At 40.6% G+C, this 23,241-nt stretch overlaps 5 protein-coding genes across 9 annotated transcripts; 2 read left to right on the forward strand and 3 right to left on the reverse strand.

Moving 5' to 3' along the window:
• Nucleotides 1-277: 277 nt before the first annotated feature.
• On the reverse strand, nt 278-3,709 carry LOC114876568 (PMS1 protein homolog 1-like). The gene is given in 13 exon segments (XM_029188203.2): nt 278-433; nt 511-652; nt 725-1,037; nt 1,101-1,221; nt 1,282-1,540; nt 1,614-2,044; nt 2,124-2,270; nt 2,344-2,463; nt 2,536-2,810; nt 2,877-3,041; nt 3,113-3,233; nt 3,311-3,369; nt 3,372-3,709. Coding segments are annotated over 13 exon segments (2,340 nt in total). The 5' UTR covers nt 3,448-3,709; the 3' UTR covers nt 278-322.
• A 468-nt stretch (nt 3,710-4,177) lies between these two features.
• Nucleotides 4,178-4,982, reverse strand: LOC114876575 (acyl-CoA-binding protein homolog). Its single transcript, XM_029188220.2, has 3 exons — nt 4,878-4,982; nt 4,479-4,593; nt 4,178-4,383 (listed from the first exon to the last, which is right to left on the reverse strand). The coding sequence occupies exons 1-3, from the start codon at nt 4,890-4,892 to the stop codon at nt 4,250-4,252; spliced, it is 264 nt and encodes an 87-aa protein (XP_029044053.1). The 5' UTR covers nt 4,893-4,982; the 3' UTR covers nt 4,178-4,249.
• Nucleotides 4,983-5,082: 100 nt separating this feature from the next.
• Nucleotides 5,083-14,369, forward strand: LOC114876573. 3 transcript variants are annotated; one of them, XM_029188215.2, is made up of 15 exons: nt 5,083-5,354; nt 5,435-6,979; nt 7,484-8,495; nt 8,574-8,863; nt 9,145-9,614; nt 9,676-9,824; nt 11,485-11,973; nt 12,033-12,133; nt 12,341-12,443; nt 12,517-12,865; nt 12,938-13,051; nt 13,113-13,274; nt 13,343-13,537; nt 13,610-13,926; nt 14,002-14,369. In XM_029188215.2, the coding sequence occupies exons 2-15, from the start codon at nt 6,740-6,742 to the stop codon at nt 14,199-14,201; spliced, it is 4,191 nt and encodes a 1,396-aa protein (XP_029044048.2). In that variant the 5' UTR covers nt 5,083-5,354; nt 5,435-6,739; the 3' UTR covers nt 14,202-14,369. The 3 variants fall into 3 exon arrangements, with proteins under 3 accessions (XP_029044048.2, XP_029044050.2, XP_029044049.2); XM_029188217.2 differs by having other exon boundaries at nt 13,613-13,926; XM_029188216.2 differs by having other exon boundaries at nt 5,083-6,979.
• On the reverse strand, nt 14,316-15,913 carry LOC114876574 (transmembrane emp24 domain-containing protein 6-like). The gene is made up of 4 exons (XM_029188218.2): nt 15,540-15,913; nt 15,124-15,320; nt 14,987-15,053; nt 14,316-14,924 (listed from the first exon to the last, which is right to left on the reverse strand). Exons 1-4 carry the CDS (start codon nt 15,726-15,728, stop codon nt 14,694-14,696), a joined length of 684 nt encoding a protein of 227 aa, XP_029044051.1. The 5' UTR covers nt 15,729-15,913; the 3' UTR covers nt 14,316-14,693.
• Nucleotides 15,914-20,749: 4,836 nt separating this feature from the next.
• On the forward strand, nt 20,750-23,165 carry LOC114878846 (mediator of RNA polymerase II transcription subunit 19). Of its 3 annotated transcripts, none has more exons than XM_029193108.2 (5): nt 20,750-20,851; nt 21,492-21,722; nt 21,795-21,951; nt 22,022-22,121; nt 22,200-23,165. In XM_029193108.2, the coding sequence occupies exons 2-5, from the start codon at nt 21,536-21,538 to the stop codon at nt 22,482-22,484; spliced, it is 729 nt and encodes a 242-aa protein (XP_029048941.1). In that variant the 5' UTR covers nt 20,750-20,851; nt 21,492-21,535; the 3' UTR covers nt 22,485-23,165. The 3 variants fall into 3 exon arrangements, with proteins under 3 accessions (XP_029048941.1, XP_029048940.1, XP_029048942.1); XM_029193107.2 differs by having other exon boundaries at nt 20,764-20,937; XM_029193109.2 differs by having other exon boundaries at nt 20,764-20,902.
• The last annotated feature ends 76 nt before the right edge of the window (nt 23,166-23,241 follow it).

The following is a 23,241-nucleotide window of genomic DNA, read 5'->3' on the forward strand; positions in this document are numbered from 1 at the left end:
AATTTATAATTGTAATACAAAGATTGTAACTTCTGCTGAATAGTGAATAATATTCTTCGTTAATACGAATGAATATACATTATTAAACACATATTTTATAATGAGGAATTTAGGAAGACAACCATATTGACCAATCAGAATTGCTTTTTGTCAACCCAACGTATAAACCGCGTTCTCCATGACATTGAAGTTAGTAACTTCAGTGTATATTCGAGGTAAAACGAAATTTAAATTTTGTCTGTTACATAAAATGCATACAAGATTAAACATGAACGGTTTTATTTCAAATTTAATAATGTATAAATAATTACAGTATTTTAAATTAAGAAGTATCGTTATTTTGCGGCAGCGAATGTATAGGATGCAATAACGATAAGTCGTCCTTTATTGAAAACCACTGTTTCAAAAGCTGCTCCATATTCTCAGCTGTATCCTTTAAATACATACAAAGAAACAGTGTAAAAAATACTAGATACCAAGTAATAATATCACTGCTTGATTTCGACGTACCTCACTAGCGTTTCTATCGGCTATATTTAATTCCTTTTTCAAAGTTGTAGCGTCTAAGATCCAAATATGCGAAGATTTGTGAACAATCCACAAATTCGAACGTAATAATCCAACAATGATATTAGTATTTTTACATGTATTACTGAAAAATATTTATATCAAATGTTAAAAAAAAATGATAATTTCATAAATATATGACAAAGCGAAAATTTACTTATCGAGAAAGTTTCCGGTAACTTTCGTTAAGTTTACATCCCATGGTACAATAGTTCTCATTACCAAATTTTTGTTATTCTCAGGGTTCACGGTTTTCATTTTCTCTAACGCCTTTAAAAGTCTATTTCTATTTTTATTAACGTCCGTTACGTGTTTCCTTTTCGTTTCTTGCTTTTCTTTCTCGCGTTCACTCTCCTCCTCGCGTGCTAGATCTCTATAATATCCACGTTCTTCGGATGACAATCTTTTCCAAAGATTAGTCACCGTATTTGCAATTTGTGCTGCTGTGAGATTATCGTTTTTTTTTGCAACTAAAAATGAAAGTATTGTTCATACATTGAGTACAGATGTTTGATTAATTCCTTGATAATTACCTTGTGATCTAATGTGCTTCATAAATTTAAGAAAACCTGCACATACATTTTTATGATGCGTATCATTATCTGATGATTCGTTTGACTCGGAATAATTATAAGGTTGTACGTCCGTGCCTCCCTATAAAAATTAATTCACTTGATTATATTTCTATAACCGAATTCATGAACAAATATTTACCTTTAAATCAGATACGTGCCCTTTGCTCCATTCTTTTAATGTAACACATTTCTTTGTCCTTAATTTATTCTCTTCATGCACACTTTTTACATTTGCACTTTGCTTTTCATTTTCTTTCTCAGTTGTGTCCACGTGAGAATAATCATCCCAGTTAAAATCTTCGCCCAAATCTACAGTTGGTAACTGACTTAACGTTTCATGATTTTGAGATAATTCAATCGGAGGACTATCGTCGGTTTCTTCTTTTTTAGTTTTAGCACTATAAAGTGATAAGAAACAGTACTATAAAAATGTTATATTACAGTATATTATATGATAATTAAAAAACTAACACTAATTCCGGAGAACCGTATTCCTTGCAACGTAATGTAAAATTTTGTGATTCATTTGAGTCTGATTCACTCAGATTTAAAGATGGCATTTGAAGATCCAAATGTTCCATATCGTAATTTTTGTCTCTTTCAGAAATTGCAGCTTGCTCGTTATCGTTGGAATGATCAGTGATAGTACACTTTAAATTGCTTACAATTTCGGTACATTTTTTAGGAACAACTTTCTCATTATTATCTGTTACATTTTCTTCTGTCAATAATTTTCGTTTTTTACACGCTGGCCATTCGTTTTCTACGTTCGGAACAATCACGTTTTGCGTACAGTCTTGATACTCATTGAGCGATTGATCACAAACATTTTCTTCTTGCACTTGTTTTTGAATTCCATAAAAATTTTCGAGGCATGTTTGTATTGTATTAAGAATTATGCTCTGTGTACACACGCATCAGGAAACGTTATGTAGGAATCTTCACATAAATTATTATTACATACACTATAAATTAAGTTACCTCTTCTTTGAAGAAAATACTAGTCTTGTTCGGTTCTAAATTAACATCGATATTTCCAGAATTTGTGAAAATGTACAAAAGAAATATTGGTTTTTTCCTACTCGACGAATCCTGTTCTAGCGCTGTTGAAATTATTTTTGTTAACATCTGGAAATAATTTTCGAACACTTTTGTAACTATAAGTAATTTAAATAACGTTAAAATTTTTTTAACTATATACCTTTTCCAGTTCCTTGTGCTTAATAGGTCTGTTATTTACAAAAATATATTGTGCTCCAGACTGAAATGCTTCAGATACATTTTGCAATTCCTTGGAAGGAATCATTAATTTACCATTAGTCTGAAAAATACAATGTAAGGAATTAAAATGTGCTGATGTGAGAACATATAATTTAACAATTTGTATGGTTACCTCTGTATTTTCAATATTTATCCAACTCATATTGGAGGACACCTTTCTACCAAGAACATAGGTAACTGCTTCTTCAAGAGTAGCTGTGCTAGGTTTTGCGAATTTAATAATATTATCTACTTTATAACTTATTCGTACATCAAATTTACACATTCCATAACTTTTAACTAACGATTCCAATGTTTTAATATCTTGATTTGCTCTTTTTGAATTAGTAATTATTTGTCTTCTTACTGGTAAATGCTTAAACAATTGCTTCACTTGTACTGTTGTCCCTAAAAAACAGATATAGTCAAATAAAATAGAAGCAAAATAAGATATATATATATTTTATTAGCTACCTGTAGCTCTATGACAAGGTTCAGTTTTTTTAATATGTCCATAGCGATCAATGTCATAGGAAACAGCTACTTCATCTTGTTCTGTTTTTGATATAATTCTAAGATCTGACACAACACTCAATGCGTGCAATGCTTCACCCCGAAATCCATAAGTTTCTAATGAATCTATAAAGGATATTAATATTACATTTAGAGAACAATGTTTGGTATTGTTATACATCTTAATATTCTTTTACCTAAATCAGAGAATGTTACAATTTTGGATGTGTACGATGACAAAGCCATGTAGGAAGCATCTACTTTAGAAATGCCACAACCATCATCTTTCACTTCTATTAGGGTACATCCGTTATCTGTCTAAAGATTAAAACAGAAGTATCATGATAATTTAAGCGTAAAAGATGTTCTTTAATGAGCAATGAATAGTGAGATACCAAGTTAATTTCAATATTTTTTCCATCAGCATCTAATGCATTTTCTATTAATTCTTTGTTGCACTAGATACTGAAGTTATAATTTGAGTGGTTGTTATAAGTTTCGCTGTATTCGTGTCCAGAGGTAAGATGGTCATTTTTAAATAAATTTAAAACAAATCTGGCACACATGTAACTTTTTATTTCGGTTTAAATTCGTACAATCATATAGCACCCCACTGTACACATGTTAACGCGCGAATACCCATTTCAAATGTCACGCATGAACTAAATAAAATAGACTGTCTTTAACTTCGGAGATAGGAAAAACGATCGTAAAGGCGAATTTGTTAACTTTATGGCGCTGTTAAAAGGCGCGAATTAAACAAGATTGCTCGTAGACATTGGGAAAACGGGCAAGTAATATGTGAGCAAATCAGGATGTATGTGGGAGAGGGTTGGAAAAAGAATTTGTATGAAAACGAAAGGATGTATAGTTTTAAACTTATGATCTGTATTATAAATGAATACAAGGAATTACAAAAATCGATTTACATTTCGCGGGGTGATGGAGGTGGGGATTCTCTCCTGGGACGCCATCTTGGGCGAGGACGCCATCTTGGGCGAGGGCGGGATCATAGACACAGTAAGTCTATGGGCGGGGTCTTGGGCGAGGGCGCCATCTTGGACGAGGACGCCATCTTGAACGAGGACGCCATTACTGATCGTGCGCCTGCGCGCTACAAGTGGGTCCCTACACCATCTTGGACGAGGGCGCCATCTTGAGCGAGTCCGCGGAAGTAAAAAATGAACGAATGAAGATTGCTCGTATTAGAAATCGATAATTCATGACTGAAGGGTTTTAAATCGAATCGAAACTGGAAGAGGAACGTTTAGACAAGTTGTATTTTTATTTTAAAAATCTTGCAATACAGACAGAAATACAGGCTAGTAAGCATTTTATTTGTACTTTTGCTGTAGCGTGTTAACCAATTTGATATACGCTTCTTTTGCATCGTCCTTCGACATATTCTCTTTCGACTTCCAGGCTTCCCACTTTGCTTTCCCCTTCAGGTCCAACGCGCCAGGCTTCGCTGTAATCATACGTAAGATCATTGTTTATCTTGTAACAAACACACATATAGCGTATTCCTTTTAACTTTTATTATGCGTCGAAACAGCAACGTACACGTATTAACGTTACCCACTGTTGCTTGCTTGTACAGTGCGTAAAGCTCCAAAAATTCATTGTCCGAGGGACGTTTACTGAGAGATTTTACAGCTTCTGCTGCTTCTTGAAATTTCTGAAAAATCATATAGCGTGTTAAACGTGTTTCCTCTTTCTGTAGGTAAAATTATTATTCAAGCTTTGTTTTTCTTCCGTTATTAGTATGGTTACATTTTTTGTCACGCAATGCAACAGAATTTTACGTAATGTTCGTGACTTTGCATAAAGGCGTAATTTTATACATTCACAGGAGAGCGCAAGATTCTTCTAGCTGAAAGTAAGACTTAACCGTTACGTTGAAAATTTACGATAATTCGAGGGAACGGACCTACCGAAGGTACAGTACGGAATCTTGATTACCTGATCGAGAGACATCCTGCGTGGTTACTACGGAAGCGTTCCCTTAATAACTTCTGACCAACGGATCTACCTGGGGATCGACTAAATACCAATGCCCCCACTTACCGACCGATTGCATTTTTTAACGACAGTCAATTATAATAAAAAACCGACAGCTGAATCTGTCGATACACAGAGGAGTTTGAACCGGTCAACGTTCAAATTTATGTTTTTACTTCCGTCACATGACATGCAATTAATCCCTATTTTGCTAATTTCTTTTTCATTACATTCGCGATTAATAATATTTCATTATGTTTGCGTCATGTTCGCTGGTTGATCTACATCGGCGGAAAGAATTGTAAGAGTGCATCATCGGTGACGCGAATCCTGCTGGTCAGTCAGGTCCAGCGGTTGGAAGTCGAGACGATGAAATGAACGAGAAGAGAATGGGGCCAAGCTGCCACATCATCGGCCGACACTCACCTGCGCAAGAATGTAGGAATTTTCGACTAGCTGATGCGTCGTTTTACCGCTCGTTCGCTTTGCGTTTATATACAGGAATCTCTGCTTTTCAGGGCCGTGTTCGAGCAAGGAGGATGTTGATATATTTTGGGAAATGTTGTTGCGAGAAATGAGCGAGGAGGAAAGGACGGGTGAAATCCAGGAAGGAATGCGGAATTATTCGAAGCGATTCCGGACTGGCGAAGTCACGAGCGCAACCGTTGAAAGAAAAAAAATACGTAGTTTCGATCGTGTGCATCGAATGTATCGCGATCGCGGTAGAGAAGGAAACGAGCTATAATTGATCCTCGTAGCAATGTACGTATGTATGTAATGGTTCGAACGTAATCGAGAAATAGATTCGTTCAGCGACAGTTGATGAACGAAGCGAAGGAAAGTACTTGCGCATTGTAGGGCGGAGGGGTGGGTAAGGAATTCCAGGGATACGGCAGTGTAGGGGATCGACGAGAGTCGGCGAAAACCGTCGAGGATGGCCGAACGCGTACGCGGGACCGTCGCCGCGGAGGCAGAGCAAAGAAAGCGCTTTAAAAATTCAACGAGTATGCGTGATTTGTCACTCGATCGGCGATCGTTTCGATCGACTCCGCTCCGCGCCGTCGCGCGAATCCAGTGTGCGTTTAGCGGGCACGTTTATCGTCGTGCTCGCCTATTCGGCTGACGAATACCATTGATGCACGTGTAGATAACCGCGATCCGTGGATGACAAATCCTTAACCGTGGCCTCGTTAACGTCAAGTTCGTTGTGTCAGACGTTAAACATGTATTCGTGATTCTTCTGTCAAACTGAAACGCGAACGAGGACCTTGAAGAATCGCTCGTTTCGAAAAGATGTTACCCGGGAAGGTCCGAGTTTATATGAAAAAGCGTGAAACAACCAGGCACAAAGTTTACGGTTGCGACAGTGCGGAAATGAAAATATTTTCTTTAACGCGATCGCGCTTATCGTTCGCTCGGTGAGCCGCAAACGCGGAATTTCGTGCAACGTGATCAGAGTAAGAAATCATCCGCAACGGAACGGTTCGCGAGAGTCGAGCGTCGAGCAACGGTCCATAAGTTTAACTGTTCTACGAATACGCGGTACACTCGACTGAGCGCTCGAATCGCGCGTAACCGAAGGATAACACACGCGAGTACCGCTTACGCGTCGAAAAATTGTGCGAACGGTGGCAGATGTGCGAATCGAAATACGTTCGATCGAGAAACGCCTGTAGGTATTAGTGGTACTTGATAACGGAGCGACGAAACGTTTCGTTATCGCTAGTTCACCGGAACAGCGTCTCTGTGTGTAATCGTTGAAGCGCTGAGAACCCGCGGGATGTGTTCGTTTAAAAAAAAAAAGTTAAGATACGTTAGGTTCGATGAAAGAGAGGAAAAGAGAGGACAGAATGAGTCTGTCACCGATAGCGAACAGAAGCTTCCTACACGGTGATGGAAAGCCGTCACCGAGTTCGGAGAAGATCGTCTATGCAACCCTCGACAGTTTGGCTTTAAAGAGAGCAACTTTACCGCTGCAGTTGTTGCCCGTCGACGATCGGAACGAGCCAAAGAGAAAAGGGGAAACTTGCAACGATACCACTGCCAGGAGATCCAGTTTCAAGGTTCGCTTCGACTGGAATAACCCCGTTTCCGTTAGAAAACGTAGCTTGGGAATTCCAATTAACTGTCGCGCGTCGAGATCGCGGGAACTATTCGAACCGCGCCTCGAGATCGATTCGACGCGTTCACCGCCAGCAGTCTTGCTTTCGATTAGTACTTTCATACTCGTCGTTTATCCTTACCATCAGCTGCGAAAGTTCACGAAACCGATGCTCGTGGTGAACGCGTTAATCGTTTAGTAGGATGTAACGAATTAACTCGTCATTGATTAAATACTTCTCCGACGCGTATGACGAGTTAACTCGTCATTGAAAGATGCTTCTCCGAGTTGACGTATGTTTTACTTATCTTTGTCTAACATTTCACATGGAATTATTCGTCCGAAACAGTTAGGTACGATTTCTATCGCGTAACTCGAAAGCAGATTTCCGCGAAACCGTTAACGAGATATGTCAACGTGTACCGGGGAACTAACGAATCGCGGGAACGTGCGAATGTTCCTTCAGGTGGACGCGGCGAGCAGCCTTTCGTCGAAGGAGCGCGCGAAATATGTGCTGGTTTTACCGTCGCCTAGCCCGGAGGCGGAACCCTCGGGATCCAGCGAGCAGAGGTCGGTTTTTATCACGGACCGAAACACCGGGGAAACGAAGGTGGTTTGTTTACAGCGCGCAGTGGATATAGATAACAATATCGATACTGATCCGATAAAGAATGCACCGGATACGATCGCCGATTACTGCGAAGACGATACTCGTCGACGAGAGATACAACCAGCGTCGGACGACTCGTCGGCCGAGGAAAACGCGATTTTTCCGAACTCCATCAGCGAATCCGACCGTTTGATCGAGCAGGCCGACGAGGACGATTACGAGAGGATAGAATTGGTAGCTTGTCGAGAAGTAAAACTTGGCGACAATAACGAGAACGAAACAACAGCTTTGTGCTCGAAAAACGTTATCGCAACATCGCTCCCCACCAATGAGCTGACGAGAAAAAGCTCCTCGGAAACGAGACTGGACGAAGAAAAGCGTTTGATCGAAAGCTTAACAAAGGAGCTGCTGCTCGATAACGAACGCGACGGTAATCGCGGTAAGAAGAAGAATCATTTCGCGAAGAACGTGTTGCATTTCGTGCCGGAGTACCTGGTGAAGGGATCGAAGAGAAGGAAGAAGAAGAAAAGCGCTCTAAGCTCGTCGTTGAACTCGTTGAAACCGTCGACGTTGGAAAAGGTCGACGTAATGGCCGACGACAGGTTCAGATCGAGGAGTCTCTCCAGAGAGGAATCCAGGTGTCTGAACATCTCGTCCCCGACGAATTTCGTTCACGTCGCCTCCGCGACCAGTCCGAATCTGATCTTGAACGAAAACACGGTGAAACTTAATTTGGAGCAGGCTGTAATTACGCACGAGCAAAAGTGTGCCATCTTGCCTCTTCTCGTCGCGAGGAGCGAGATGTTCTTCTCCGACGTCTCCTCTTCCCTCTCGTCAGGAAGGGACAACGAGAACGAAGAAACTGCGCGTACGTTTCTTCCTTCGATCCTTTATTTCTTTCTTTTCATTCTAATTTTTTCTAATTCGACACTGTTCTTTATTCCAGGCAGAAGCGAGGAAAGCCGGAAACGCGAGTTGTTGTCCGAGCTGCGAGCGCGATCGGCAAAATCGTTGGAGTCGAGCCAGCAGCGGGTGAAAACGAGTGAAAATCGAGCGTACGAGGGGAACGACTCGTTCCGCACAAACACCAGCTTTTTATGGAGTAATCAGAGCAAGAATCTATCGGAGAACCCGCGACGCGAGGTGCTCCTCGGTCGATCTACACTGATCGAAACCCTCGAGAACGTCGACGAGGATCAGTACGATGACGTAGGCCCTCTGAATCTTATCAATCAGGTGACTAACGTTCAACATATGCTTTCAATTTAGAAACTTACCTACACCAACTCGGATGGTGTACCTCTTCACCTAGCTCGTTTCTTTTCTATAACCATTTATATTGTGGGATCGGAACTTTCAGATCCAACAATAAGAGAAACCATGGTGGTAGGGAGGAAATTAGCGACGAACGACTCTTGATGACTTTCCGCAAGAGGTTCTCGTATACCTCTGCGGAAAGTTAACAAGCAATTAGTTATCGAGATTTTATTTTATAACATCATCGTTTTAACGATTAGGATGACGACTACGATGACGTGGGTTTACCGACTGCTTCCACCGATGAGTCTTCTACCGTCCTTCAACCGACCCGCAGGGATTCCGAGTCTATCTACGACGACGTTGTAACTTTGCTTTCCCCGATCGACGATCCCGAAGTTACCGATTCCCGAAATGTCACCGCGAACGATAACACCGAGATCCAAAAGGATCAGACGCAGGAAAACGACGACTATAATCTGTTCGAAGGTAACAATTATTCCAGCGTGGACGATGAGGAGACCGGCGACGACGCGCTGGATAACGATCAGGATGATTACGATGACGTCGGTCTGCCTGGCGAGGAACGAGTCAACAGTTTGTACGCAGGTTCGACGGCAGGCTCGATCCTCGGATCAACCTGGACGAACGGGAAAGAGTCCGAGTGGGAGGACCTGGAGGAATCGATCTTTGGTCCTGCTCGGCTTCCGAAGAAGAACAGCAATTCGTCGTATGTATTTTCTTTTCTCTCTATCGATATTTCAAATGCTAGTCCTCGTTTCTCTATTCAGTGGGAAAAGCAACGAGACGCAGGTGATCTCGAGTAAGAAGAAGTTGACTCAAAGATGGTCCCGAAAGGGGAGAAGACAACGTTCCAGATTATCTAGGAGAAGCTCGTCGAAGTCGTCTAACAAGTCAACGCGGGATCTCACGAGTCAAGGTAGGTTACGAAGTTGTTTCCAGTGTCGTTTACCTACTTTCAACCCTTTCGCTACAGCCTGTCGACGAGTGTACCTATACCAGGGGCCGCCAAACGAAAATCGTTTCCAAAGTCACGCGTCAACGAATAATCGTACGATTTCAACGCGCAACACCAGGAAACGCATCGTTTACTAATGTTTTGTCACTTTCACGCGGGTAAAAAGGTGACCATAGCGATTCCATTGAAAAAGGAAAATGTTCTTCTCGGGATCAGCGCGATGGAACAACTTGCACGATTGCAAGCATTCTACCGTGGTCAGGTAAAAGTTAACGCGATGTACCTCTTGTACAGTATCGTGTAAGGATACTTTTCCCTGAGGAACGATCCTCCCACCTTTAGCTTCTTCGCTCGTGTTCCGATCCCGAGAATTCGGCAGTAGGCCACACCTTCGGCTTTGAAACCACCTACGCTTTTCCTTAACCCTTTGCGGATGATCGACTCATATGCGAGGAAAAAATCCATCGCGTTCATCGAAACTTTCCAAAAGATTCTCCTCCGATTCATTTGGAAATTGGTGTAAATTCGGGGATTTCCTTAGAGATCATCGCGGCTGTGTAACAATATAGGAGAACTTGTCGCCGAGAGAGTGGGCGATGATTCGAAAGACGTGAAAATATTTTATCGACGAGTCTCAGCCTGGAAACCGGACTCGAGCGAACAGATTGCCGCGAGGTGAAAGCGCGTATTGCGCTCTCGCCAGTGTCAGTCACGGCCGAGCCTCGCTGCTCGTCGCGTCGCGTCGCCCCGCCTCGCTTTTTACCTTCTTTCAGACTTAAGTATATCCGCGTAATCCGCGTAGCATCCTCGATTTCTCGCGTTCCCCTTTATTCCCCTCCCGTTCTTCACTCTCGCTTTCTCGAAATGTATCGACGTCGCCTCCGAAACGCCTGAGACCGCTCCTCTTTCGACCGTGTTTTTTCGCGCGAAACTTCATCGTGACGGACAAAAATGTCGTGGAAATGAAACAGACCTTGAAAACTTTTCGACGTCCGAACACGCAAGGTAAGCTGTGCGTCTTGTAACGATGCCTGTACACACCTGTCCAAGAGACCGAGCTTCACCTTCTTTTCTCGCTTCGTGAAAATCATCGTCCGCTCGAAAAATCGCCCAAATTGTAAAAAAAGAAAAAGATCGAACGCTTTGTTCGTTCGACGCGTCATAGCTGATTCCAAGCATCTCTTCTTTTTTCCTCCGCTCGATTCGGTTAGCCTTCGGATCTTGGACAAACGTCGGGCAATTCCTACGTGGCCGTTCACGCAGACATAATCGCGAAAGACGTTTGACCGTGAACAATGATTTCAAGTGGCTGTAAGCCTTGGCACCGGATCGGTGTTGCTCGTGGGACGTGCGGAGAAAGTGGAGGAATGGAAGAGGGAAGAGCCGAAGGAAGGAACCGGGCAGGAAAATTCATGGAGAACGCAGGGTCTCGTTCAGATGAGGGTCATCGACCTGGACGAGGACTTGGATACCCAGGAGACGTCCTGCTACGTTCACGAAGGTCCTCCCGACGTTTCAGGGAATTTCGTTAATTGATACAACCTCTCCTCCTTATGATGGAAATTCGATTTGAAATCGCCCTCCAGTTTTCCCATCCTTCACCTGTGAACCTTTTTTACAGAGAACGCATCCGACGACAGCACCTACGAGAGCTTGCAGTCCTTCCAGCAGGATGACTTCAGCACCGATTCGGAGACGGAGAAGATGGAGGAGCGGAGGAACGAAGGGGAGAACGTCGAGAGGGACAAGATCTCGAATCGATTCGTGATCGAATACTTGGAGGCTCCCACCAGACCGAATCCTCCGCCTCCGCGGGAAATCAGCCTCACTCGAACCCTAGGCAGGAGGATAAAGATGCTTCGAAGAACTTGGAGCATCACGAAAGGAAGCCTCGGTCGTATGCGAAGAAGAACGTCCGTCGACGAGGAACACGTCTGCGAGGAGAACGATCAGTCGAATTTAGAGGGTGGTAGATACTTTGGTTTTGCTAGGCATTTTAAGAAAAGCGTCACTGGATTTTCTACTTTCTATCTGAACGGTTACACCGCGAACGGTCCTGGCGATTCGACAAAAATCGCCGGCGATCCTTCCTCCGTCGACGAAGGAACGGGTAAGCTCTCTTCTTCTCTCGTTCCCTTCGATTTCGTAACTTTCTGTAATTCTGTACAGATCACTACAGCGTACTCGCCGAGCAGGAACCGCTGTATCAGTTCTACGCTGCCGCTGCTGCCCGAGGGGCGTTCGACTCCAATTCGGATGGCTACGAGGAGGTAACACCTGAAAACAGAGCCAATCCTTTTTCTCTTACCCCCTTCTCAAGATTTTCAATCTTAGATACAGATTGGCTAGTAACGTCAGGATGACTCTAGAAATATTTTTTCGAGATAATTGTTAAATGGTAGAAATCCCATTGAAATGACACGCTTCTAGAAGCATCCTGTTTATCCCACAAATGCAGTAACCATCGACACGTACAGGTCGAGGACATGATTCCATCGCAATCGACGACCGACTTGGCGAAACCAGGCCACAGAACGTTGTGGTGTCAGACGGTGCAAGTTGTAAACAGCGGTCTTCTACGTAAGCGACCATCGTTACCCTAAAACATTGCGACACTTCTTATTCGACGATCTAATTTTACTTTTTCCATCAGAACGTCTAACCACGGAGGAGAGAAAGATTCAAGAAGCAAAGTTTGAAATTCTAACGTCCGAAGCTTCGTACTTGAATTCCCTGCGAGTTCTAAGGAACGAGTTCATCAACGAGCCGTCTATCAACGAGATTTTAACGCCCGTCGAAAGGGACAAGCTGTTCGGCGGTATTCCAAGCGTGTTGCACGCCTCGGAACAGTGTCTGGCAGAGCTGGAAAGCATATGGAGGCAGGATCCTATGCTGCACGGACTGCCGGACGTGCTGCTCAAGTATGCCGAGAAATGTTTAGATATTTATGTAGCGTACTGCTCGAATCAAGTTAGCATCGACAGCACGCTCAAAGATTTACGGTGAGCGAGATTACTAAGCAGACACTTTCGCTTTATTTCCGTCGATTTCAAATCCGACGTCGTTTCTTTCAGGACGCGAAAGGGTCTCAAGTTTCTAGACGTGGTCTCGCAAGTTGAGGCACGTTCCGCTTGCCAAAGCTTGTCGTTACATTCGTTTTTAATGTTACCCATGCAACGGATAACCAGGTGAGACGAATGCTCCTCGAACGATCAATTTAGAAAAACTACACGATTGCGTTTGATTCAGGCTTCCTTTGCTGGCCGATGCAGTACTCTCGAAACTGTCCTCCGAACACGTCGACAGACATCACTGGGAGAGAGTTTTGTCGAGCTTAAGTTACGTCGTTACCGAATGTAACGAGGGTGCGCGTGCCGCGGCGAAAGAAGCGGAAATGGAAAGTTTAGCCAGGTGACGATCGTTTCTTCAAATCGTTCCTTGCTATTCTTCCTTGTAAATACATCGTTTCTGTTTCATAGAAAACTCGAGTATTCCGCGAAAATTAAACCCATTATATTGAAAGGCAAGTACCTGGTTAAAACTGGACCTGTTGTACAATTGTCGAGCAAAGCCGACGCGGAATACAAGCTCACCTTCGGGCGAAGGTTTAACAAAACGCACCTCTACCTTTTGTTACTCACGGATTATCTTCTAGTCGCAAAATACAAGTCCAAGTATGATCTATGAAAACATTATTTAGGTAAAATAGGATATCCTTCGTACGTAACGCATGCTTCTTCTTTTAGTAGTCACGATACAACGTATACTGTAATAGATACGTGTAAAAGGAGTTTGATCGCTTTAGAATCTGTTCCTGAGGATTCGCCGTTCGCGGGACGTAACGCGATGCTGTTAACTCTTTTGGAAAATTATTCTGGTCATCAAATCGAATATATCTTAACGTGCGAGAGCGATACGGAAAGGCAAAGGTGGTTGGAAGCTGTTTCACCATCGAATCGAGGATTGGTTGAGGAAACCCTTTACGAAGTATGGGATTGTCCTCAAGTGGTAGCTTTGTATTGTTATTCTCCAAACCAACCGGACGAATTATCGTTGCATCCCGGTGAGCGATCTTTTTCTCGTTTCTTCCTTAATCAATATGCTAATTACTAATATTATTATTTTCTCTATTTTTCAGGGGACGTTATAAACGTGTTCAGAAAGATGTCAGACGGTTGGTATCACGGTGAAAAATTATTGAACCGCGAACAGGGCTGGTTTCCTGGAAATTATACGAAAGAAGTTGCATCGGAACACGTTCGCGCGAGAAATTTAAAGCAAAGACACCGTCTTCTCGCGTTGAACGGTAACGTGCTGCAACGAAAAATGAAACAATAATCTGCTATTCGCTGAAAGACTTGAAGACGCAACTTTGGGTAAACCAAGATGACGTTTTTTATACTTATCCACTCCTCGAGTATCATAAGGGCCGAATAAAATTAAAGAAGTCTATAAAAAAAGTATGTTAATCTTTATTATCCTGATATAAATGCAATTATAAACGTTCCTTAATAGTTTTATTTATCCATAAATATATAGTCCGTACATTCGTAGTAAAAAGCTGAGAATAAAAGAAAATAAATGAATGGATACTTTAAGGTGATCAATGGAATGTTTCATACGTAAATGTACGAAACACGAGACAGTCTTATGCAGTGTTTTCGCAGTTTCTTATTAACAAAAGGAATATTATCCTATCTTTGAGAATACAGCGAATTTCTTTGATCAAAGAACAACAGGTAACTCTCCAAGAAGAGAGCATGCTACATATTTAACTTACAAATCCAACAAATCTGACGTTACTTTTTTATCGTGAAAGAAATTTCCTCTTTATATACCTGCTCTCGAATATTTAGACGGCTTCACTTCGAATAATTTCCTTACAAAATATACCTGTATCGTTGTCGTTACCAATATGACGATTATTTGCGCGATGGACCATGTTTGGACATAAGAATTGTTATCCAGTAATAAATTTAGATCTCTGGCTTCTCTACTTCTACTCAAATGTTGAGTCTGAAGTATGTCGTTAATGTTTCTCTCAACATTAGTTAGCGCCGACTATAAAGGAAAAAAGATTGATATATACGTTATTCCTAACTAGAAGGACAAAGGATGCATACCGTAAAGTTCCCTACGGAAAGATTCAGTTCTTCCAGTTCTCTCGAATACCTATCCCATTCGTCGTACCTATGATAAATAATAGTGATTAACATTAATGAAACTACAAATACACTGTGTATAATTATAGATTTATTACCTGATTACTGTGATGTATAAATTAACTAATTTTGAGGCAAATCTAGAAAATTGGTTGTCTATACAAATACTGTAGTAACCAGCATTCTGCACTGTATCTTGGTAATCCGAATTAGAAACCCACTGGTAGGGATGAACTATTATTCCATCTGGATTTCTTATCGCAAAACCAGCTTTCCCATCTCCACCTCGTACCACCTGTGCTTACAATCATTATTTAATACTTTTCTCATTCTAATTAATGAAAGTTAAGTAATAATTGGTAAAAATATGTAGATCGAACCATATGGTCAAATATTGAGATTAATTAAATACTTATTGAGGTGTAAAAATACCCAGGTGTTTTGGAAGTCCTTTATAACGAATAAGGAAACGTATTTTTAACAAAGTAATTGTATCTTGAAAATAATTGTATACCTGAAAATTTACGTAGAAAGTAGCGCCTGTATTAACATATTGAAAGTAACAATCTTCTTTTCCAGCATCGATATGAACTTTATAGTCTAAGGCCACCGCTGGTAAGGTTTCGTACCAGAGATGAGGCATGCTGGTGTTCGCGAGACTAACAAGCACTCCGAAGACCAGACTTCGTAAAAGGTTGGACATTGTATGAGTTTAAACAAACAGATCATCACAACAATCCACCCGGCCAACAATCGCTTTCACGACGACTGACAAGCGTGGCCCAAATCCCAACGTTCACCTCCTACCGCTATCACTATCTTCAGTGTTTCTCAACTGTTTTCGCTCGATCCTTTCTCGCAACATAAACTATCTTGTAATTTATTAAACATTCCCAGCATTTACAACAATCTTCTATTAGATATTTTTAACAATAACCAAGTGCTTAATACAGTATTTTAAAAGTTCCTTATATTCAAATTTAAAAAAGATCGATAGATCAAAATCGATAAAGGATTTATCCATTTATACCAATCAAAACTTATTCATATACATACATAGCTCGTTTTGAGTATGAAATCGTTACAAATTTAGTTCCGATTTAGTTCCGATCAGGCACCTACATGAAACTAGCCGGAAGGAATAATAAAATATGATTATTTTTAATTTTTCTAAGTGTATTTCGTTTGTAAATCGTTTGTGATTGATTATGAGTCTATTTTTAACGTTTGTGACAAATTACTTCTTTTGTAATTAGCAATTTTACTTCAGTCATGATGTGAGCCGAAACTTTTTAGTAATTCTTCATAATAAACAGATTTTGTGATAACTGATAACTGTAATTGATTGGAAATCGTTTGTGATTTATAAATATATCATTTTCATTGTTTGTGAGTGAATAATTTCTTAATTATTTACCAGTTTGTTTTATAATAAATAATTGTAGTGCGCATGCGCTACAGATCCGGTCGTACCCATCACTACCTCGAACAAATGAGTTTCACGATTTATTCGTTTTTAGGTCTTATATTTCGCTAGATCCGGTCATACCCATCACTATCCCGAACAAGTGAATTTCACGATTTGTTCATTTTTCGTTCTTATATTTCGCTAGTTGCTTCGGGGTCCCTGACACCCCAAAATATCAAGTCGGTAAGCAGATAGCATCACTGATATATCGGGGTCCTTGGAACCCCGGATGCCATAATGTAGGTATGTAATGTCGTTCGTGCTACGGGGTCCTTAACATCCCAAGATGAATTCAGATCGGTATACAGAGAGCGCTACCGATGCTTCGGGGTCCTTGGCACCCCGGATGCCATATTATTGGTATGCAAAGATAGTAACCGGCCTTAGGGGTCCTTAATACCCCAATATGATATCAGGTCGGTACTTAGAGGGTGTCATTGGACAACGGGGTCCCTAACACCCCTGGATAATATCAGGTCCGTATGAAGAAGGCAAACCAGTATAACTCTTTTCCAGAGTTTATTTAATTTACTTCATTTATTTATTTTTACTTATTAATTAAGCTCATCAAAGGGGAATAATATTTATGATTATATCCCTCTTCTGGGTTTCTGCCGAGGACCCCACTTATTTTACTTTCTCCAGTTATTTATATAATTTTATCCCTCATTATAGGCCAAGGGCATCTCAGTATCCCTTACATCCCTGCATTCCTTCCATCCCGGTATTCCTTACATTCCTGCAACCGTTAAATACCCTTTTTTTTTTTTTTTTTTTTTTAACGTGGTGGAAATCTTCAGAAAGACACCTTCAGCCCTTCTGGGGAGGGCCCGGAGGCAGCGTGGGGTGTCAGGGACCCCGAAGCACCAGGACGTTATGGCATGTGGGGTATCAGAGACCCCGGTGCATCGGTAGCGCTCCCTGCATATCGATCTATCATGTTGGGGTGTCAGGGACCCCGGTGCACAGGTCGCACTCCCTACCTACCCACTTGATATCTTTGGGGTGTCAGGGACCCCGGTGCAAAAGTGGCGCTGCCTACTTATCGACCTGACATCGTTGGGGTGCCAAGTACCCCAATGCACCGATAGCGTTCGCTACTTATTCACCTGCTATCTTTGGGGTGTCGAGGACCCCGGTACACCACCGGTGGCACTCTCTACTTATCGACCTACTATCCTCGGGGTGTCAAAGACGCCGAAACGAAGTTTTAGTACTTATATTAAATAACTAACATGATAAAAGAATTTAAATCAATTAAATAAATAGCTGTGAAAATGAATTACGAGTATTAAATAACTCAGAAATGAAATAGGGTAAATTAAATAATAACTCAGTTGCATTATTCAAATGATTTATTTATTAAAGTGCATGAAGTGAATACAAGTTTGTTGTCAAACAATTACAACAATTGAACTGACATGAATTAATGTTAATATATCATTAAATTTCTATTTATTTTGTATACTACAAATGTAGGTTTAAGATAATTTAAGGACAGACATGGTTGTACAAATGCAAAGTAATAAAGGTTATTTAAATTTATATAAAATTGTATGCATTTTTTACACACTTTGTTTTCAATTCCCCTCGTATATCATTGTTGCTGAGACGTAAAACCCTTATTAAGGGACACTTTTTAACGGATACATATAAACTAATTACGTCATTTAAGAGTGCCTCAACTACGTTTTCTTGTTTAAACTTCTGTATAAAAAATCTACTGCGCAGCGCTATCTCTTATGGTTACCTACTGCGCAGCCGGTCAAGGTTCCCGCGGGAGAATCGCGATTCCTCGGGGAACACATTTTCGAGTAAACTTAAAAGTGCTCCAATTAAAAAATTAACTAGGTCATCGTCAAGAGGGGTCAAATCCAGGCTTTCTGGGTAAAGCCTCTTTATAAAAAATCTACTGCGCAGCGCTATCTCTTACGGTTACCTACTGCGCAGCTGGTCAAGGTTCCCGCGGGAGAACCGCGATTCCTCGGGGAACACATTTTCGAGCAAACTTAAAAGTGCTCCAATTAAAAAATTAACTAGGTCATCGTCAAGAGGGGTCAAATCCAGGCTTTCTGGGTAAAGCCTCTTTATAAAAAATCTACTGCGCAGCGCTATCTCTTACGGTTACCTACTGCGCAGCCGGTCAAGGTTCCCGCGGGAGAATCGCGATTCCTCGGGGAACACATTTTCGAGCAAACTTAAAAGTGCTCCAATTAAAAAATTAACTAGGTCATCATCAAGAGGGGTCAAATCCAGCCTTTCTGGGTAAAGCCTCTTTATAAAAAATCTACTGCGCAGCGCTATCTCTTACGGTTACCTACTGCGCAGCCGGTCAAGGTTCCCGCGGGAGAATCGCGATTCCTCGGGGAACACATTTTCGAGTAAACTTAAAAGTGCTCCAATTAAAAAATTAACTAGGTCATCGTCAAGAGGGGTCGAATCCAGCCTTTCTGGGTAAAGCCTCTTTATAAAAAATCTACTGCGCAGCGCTATCTCTTACGGTTACCTACTGCGCAGCCGGTCAAGGTTCCCGCGGGAGAACCGCGATTCCTCGGGGAACACATTTTCGAGCAAACTTAAAAGTGCTCCAATTAAAAAATTAACTAGGTCATCGTCAAGAGGGGTCAAATCCAGGCTTTCTGGGTAAAGCCTCTTTATAAAAAATCTACTGCGCAGCGCTATCTCTTACGGTTACCTACTGCGCAGCCGGTCAAGGTTCCCGCGGGAGAATCGCGATTCCTCGGGGAACACATTTTCGAGCAAACTTAAAAGTGCTCCAATTAAAAAATTAACTAGGTCATCATCAAGAGGGGTCGAATCCAGCCTTTCTGGGTAAAGCCTCTTTATAAAAAATCTACTGCGCAGCGCTATCTCTTACGGTTACCTACTGCGCAGCCGGTCAAGGTTCCCGCGGGAGAATCGCGATTCCTCGGGGAACACATTTTCGAGCAAACTTAAAAGTGCTCCAATTAAAAAATTAACTAGGTCATCGTCAAGAGGGGTCAAATCCAGCCTTTCTGGGTAAAGCCTCTTTATAAAAAATCTACTGCGCAGCGCTATCTCTTACGGTTACCTACTGCGCAGCCGGTCAAGGTTCCCGCGGGAGAATCGCGATTCCTCGGGGAACACATTTTCGAGCAAACTTAAAAGTGCTCCAATTAAAAAATTAACTAGGTCATCGTCAAGAGGGGTCAAATCCAGGCTTTCTGGGTAAAGCCTCTTTATAAAAAATGTACTGCGCAGCGCTATCTCTTACGGTTACCTACTGCGCAGCCGGTCAAGGTTCTCGCGGGATAATAGCGAATCTCTGCTTGATTTAGTTCCTTTTTCAAAAACCAGATGGCGCTGATTCTAGGCCGAGATTTTAGTTCACATTTTTGCCGCTAGAGGGCCAAAATCTGTGCTTGATTTAGTTCCTTTTTCAAAAACCAGATGGCGCTGATACGAGGTCGAGATTTTAGTTCACATTTTTGCCGCTAGAGGGCCAAAATCTCTGCTTGATTTAGTTCCTTTTTCCAAAACCAGATGGCGCTGATTCGAGGTCGAGATTTTAGTTCACATTTTTGCCGCTAGAGGGCCAAAATCTCTGCTTGATTTAGTTCCTTTTTCAAAAACCAGATGGCGCTGATTCGAGGTCGAGATTTTAGTTCACATTTTTGCCGCTAGAGGGCCAAAACCTCTGCTTGATTTAGTTCCTTTTTCAAAAACCAGAGGGCGCTGATTTGAGATCGAGATATTAGTTTAAATTTTTGCCGCTAGGGGGCGCTGTTTTTCGTAATTTTCGCGAATGTAGGGATATGAGGGATGAAGCGATGTAAGGAATATAGGGATGAAAAGAATGTAGGGATGAAAGGAATGTAAGGATGAAAAGAATGTAGGGATGTAAGGGATAAAGAGATGTAAGGAATGTCGGGATGTAAGGAATGTAGGGATATAAGGGATGAAGCAATGTAACGAATGTAGGGATGAAGAGAATGTAGGGATGAAGAGAATGCAGGGATGAAAAGAATGTAGGGTCGAAATGAATGTAGGGATGAGAAGAGTGTAGGGATGATGAGAATGTAGGGATTTAAGGGATGAAGAGATGTAAGGAATGTAGGGATGTAAGGAATGCCGGGATGGAAGGGATGCAGGGATGTAAGGGATACTGAGGTGGCCTTGGCCTATAATGAGGGATTCAATTATACAAATAACTGGAGAAAGTAAAATAAATGGTGTCCTTCCGGCTAGCTTCATGTAGATGCCGCAGGCAGCTACCTTTGTTAGCGACATGAACGCTTCAAGTGGACTGGGAGACAAACTATGATCCGCATCTAATTCAGAAGAGTAGAGTTTGGTGGGCCTGGTTGATATGCATTGTAAGCGTAAACGAGGAAAGCATAGAAATTTTTGTATTCAGTAGTGTTTTGGTAAGAAATGAATGTGAGGAAAAAGATTTTTATTGGTTAGTGGGAATACCTGAAGAAATAATGGATTTAAACGAATTAACACATAAGTTTATACATAATATTTATATCATGTATTTATTTAAAGAAACACTATAACCATGTAAAATTGTAATTGACTGTTGGTTTAAAAACTAATATTGTTTGAGAAATATCACTGGTGACAGCAACTGTTTCATTTTCCGTGAACTGTACCCTGCAGTTCAAACTAAATGAATGATAAAACAATCAGTTAATATGTCAATTAATTCATGGAAGAGTAAATTATAATCAGAAACAAATTACACAACCTTATGATATATGTCCTATAAAAGTTGAATTGACAAATTTATCAGACATTTCTCACATATTGTGGACTTACCATGCAGTTTAACAAATGTTGCATTCCCATTGTTATTGTGTTGCATGGTATGTGCATATGATAATATTAAGGTTATGCATTGACTGTGCATTTTATCATAGCACCAAATTGTGCTTGGATGTATTAGTATAGCGTGAATATATATCGATTGGGCAAAGCAAGCTTAGAAGCATTATTTGTGCTCTTTGTTAGAGCCTATTCATTATAGTGAAGGTGCCATGAAGTAAAATCAAAGGATGATGATGGGCGATCAGTTTCGTAGCAAAGTGGAGCAGTATTCACCAAAATCATCACCCAGGGGTGCACGTTCTCCTGTTGTTTCACGTCAGGATTCAACAGGAACACTGAAAACGACCATTTCCCTGGGTAAAAACCCATCTATCGTTCACAGTGGACCATTTTACTTAATGAAGGAACCCCCTGGTAATATTTCATTTGTTTATTAATGACTGCTCTGAAATATATGTATAATAAATCTTAATAAAAATTTTACAGGAGAGAGCGAACTAACAGGGGCAACTAACTTAATGGCCTATTATGGCCTAGAACATTCTTATAGTAAATTTAGTGGAAAAAAACTTAAAGAACAACTTTCTTCATTTTTACCTAACTTACCTGGAATTATAGATAGACCTGGTCATGTGGATAATAGGTATGTCGATAATCTTTTATTTATCGTGTTTAAAATATTTTATTATTACTGTTATACCTTTATTTTTTAGTTCATTAAGATCTGTGATCGAAAAACCTCCAATAGGTGGAAAGGAATTGTTACCTTTGACCAGCGTTCAATTGGCTGGTTTTCGTTTACATCCTGGGCCTGTAAGCTAACAAATCTTATATTAGAAAAATTTATGCATTAAAATAGATGGCATAAATTAAAATTGATTATTTTTACAGTTACCAGAACAGTATCGCTATGTTAATCAGGCTCCGCAAAGAAAACACAAAAATAAACATAAAAAGCATAAACACAAACCAGGAGAAGTACCTACTGGTCAAGAAGCAACATCAACGGACATTGGTGGTTCGGATACTCATGAGAAGAAGCATAAGAAACAAAAAAGACACGACGAAGAAAAAGAAGCTAGGAAAAAACGTAAGAAAGAGAAAAAGAGGAAAAAACAGAAACATAGTCCTGAACATACCGGAGGATTAACACCCTCTCAACATTCCAATTCGTGATCTTCAATTTCTCCATTTCTGTTTATATGTAACTTTTAATCTGGCATCAGAATTTTTATAGTCGCAATTAAGTTTTCCTTTTTCCTAACACTAATGTATGTACAGATCACCGTTATAATTACGCAAACCATGTTTTTTATTGTCTTTATTTTCACAGATATACCATTCGTACTTTTCGGTTTTATCATTGTTTGAAAATGTAAAGTTTTTCTGATAGAAGCTGTACACTATTAATATATACTATGTAATAATGTATTTATATTTCGTGTGTATCCATACAAATCTAATACGCGTTAATGGATTTTCTGAACCATCGGGAAGTAATTTTTTATAAATAAGTAATTGATCTTATTTGCTTAATTGCTAATTTTGTATTGAAGTATCATAAATTAATAGGTAAGGTGTGAAAAGGTTTAATACCTTAACGAGTTATTAGGAGATAGGCAGAGATTATTAAAATGAACAGAATTATGTTACTGTCGGTGTAAATATTATATATCAAAGACAGCAACAAAAAACAAATATCACTGCATAAAGAATCATTTGTAACTCTCATGAATATTTTGTTAATTAAAATGCAGTGAAGTTTGTTTAAGACCAAAACCAAAATCATGGATTGTACTGAAAACTTAAAATAAGTGTAGTATTATGATACGAGAATAAAAAAAACATAAAATATAACAGTTTTAATTTTTGTCCTGTTATGTGTTCCTAATAAAATCCAAAAGGTCCTGTAATCATAAAAATTCGCGATTTC

This window comes from Osmia bicornis, chromosome 11, assembly GCF_907164935.1.
Source record: "Osmia bicornis bicornis chromosome 11, iOsmBic2.1, whole genome shotgun sequence".
Taxonomy (NCBI): domain Eukaryota; kingdom Metazoa; phylum Arthropoda; class Insecta; order Hymenoptera; family Megachilidae; genus Osmia; species Osmia bicornis.

What these genes read in the sequence shown, in the direction of transcription:
- LOC114876575 (XM_029188220.2), bottom strand. An exon ending in AGTGGGTAACGTTAATACGT is followed by an intron (nt 4,384 to 4,478) that starts GTACGTTGCTGT and finishes GTATGATTACAG; the next exon opens with CGAAGCCTGGCGCGTTGGAC.
- LOC114876573 (XM_029188216.2), top strand. Translation starts at nt 6,740, where the DNA reads ATGAAAGAGAGGAAAAGAGAGGACAGAATGAGTCTGTCACCGATAGCG. An exon ending in CTCCGTCGACGAAGGAACGG is followed by an intron (nt 11,974 to 12,032) that starts GTAAGCTCTCTT and finishes AATTCTGTACAG; the next exon opens with ATCACTACAGCGTACTCGCC. An exon ending in AGCACGCTCAAAGATTTACG is followed by an intron (nt 12,866 to 12,937) that starts GTGAGCGAGATT and finishes CGTTTCTTTCAG; the next exon opens with GACGCGAAAGGGTCTCAAGT.
- LOC114876574 (XM_029188218.2), bottom strand. Translation starts at nt 15,728, where the DNA reads ATGTCCAACCTTTTACGAAGTCTGGTCTTCGGAGTGCTTGTTAGTCTC. An exon ending in CTTTCTACGTAAATTTTCAG is followed by an intron (nt 15,321 to 15,539) that starts GTATACAATTAT and finishes TTGTAAGCACAG; the next exon opens with GTGGTACGAGGTGGAGATGG. An exon ending in TTTCCGTAGGGAACTTTACG is followed by an intron (nt 14,925 to 14,986) that starts GTATGCATCCTT and finishes TTTCCTTTATAG; the next exon opens with TCGGCGCTAACTAATGTTGA.
- LOC114878846 (XM_029193108.2), top strand. Translation starts at nt 21,536, where the DNA reads ATGATGATGGGCGATCAGTTTCGTAGCAAAGTGGAGCAGTATTCACCA. An exon ending in CCTGGTCATGTGGATAATAG is followed by an intron (nt 21,952 to 22,021) that starts GTATGTCGATAA and finishes TTTATTTTTTAG; the next exon opens with TTCATTAAGATCTGTGATCG. An exon ending in TTCGTTTACATCCTGGGCCT is followed by an intron (nt 22,122 to 22,199) that starts GTAAGCTAACAA and finishes TTATTTTTACAG; the next exon opens with TTACCAGAACAGTATCGCTA.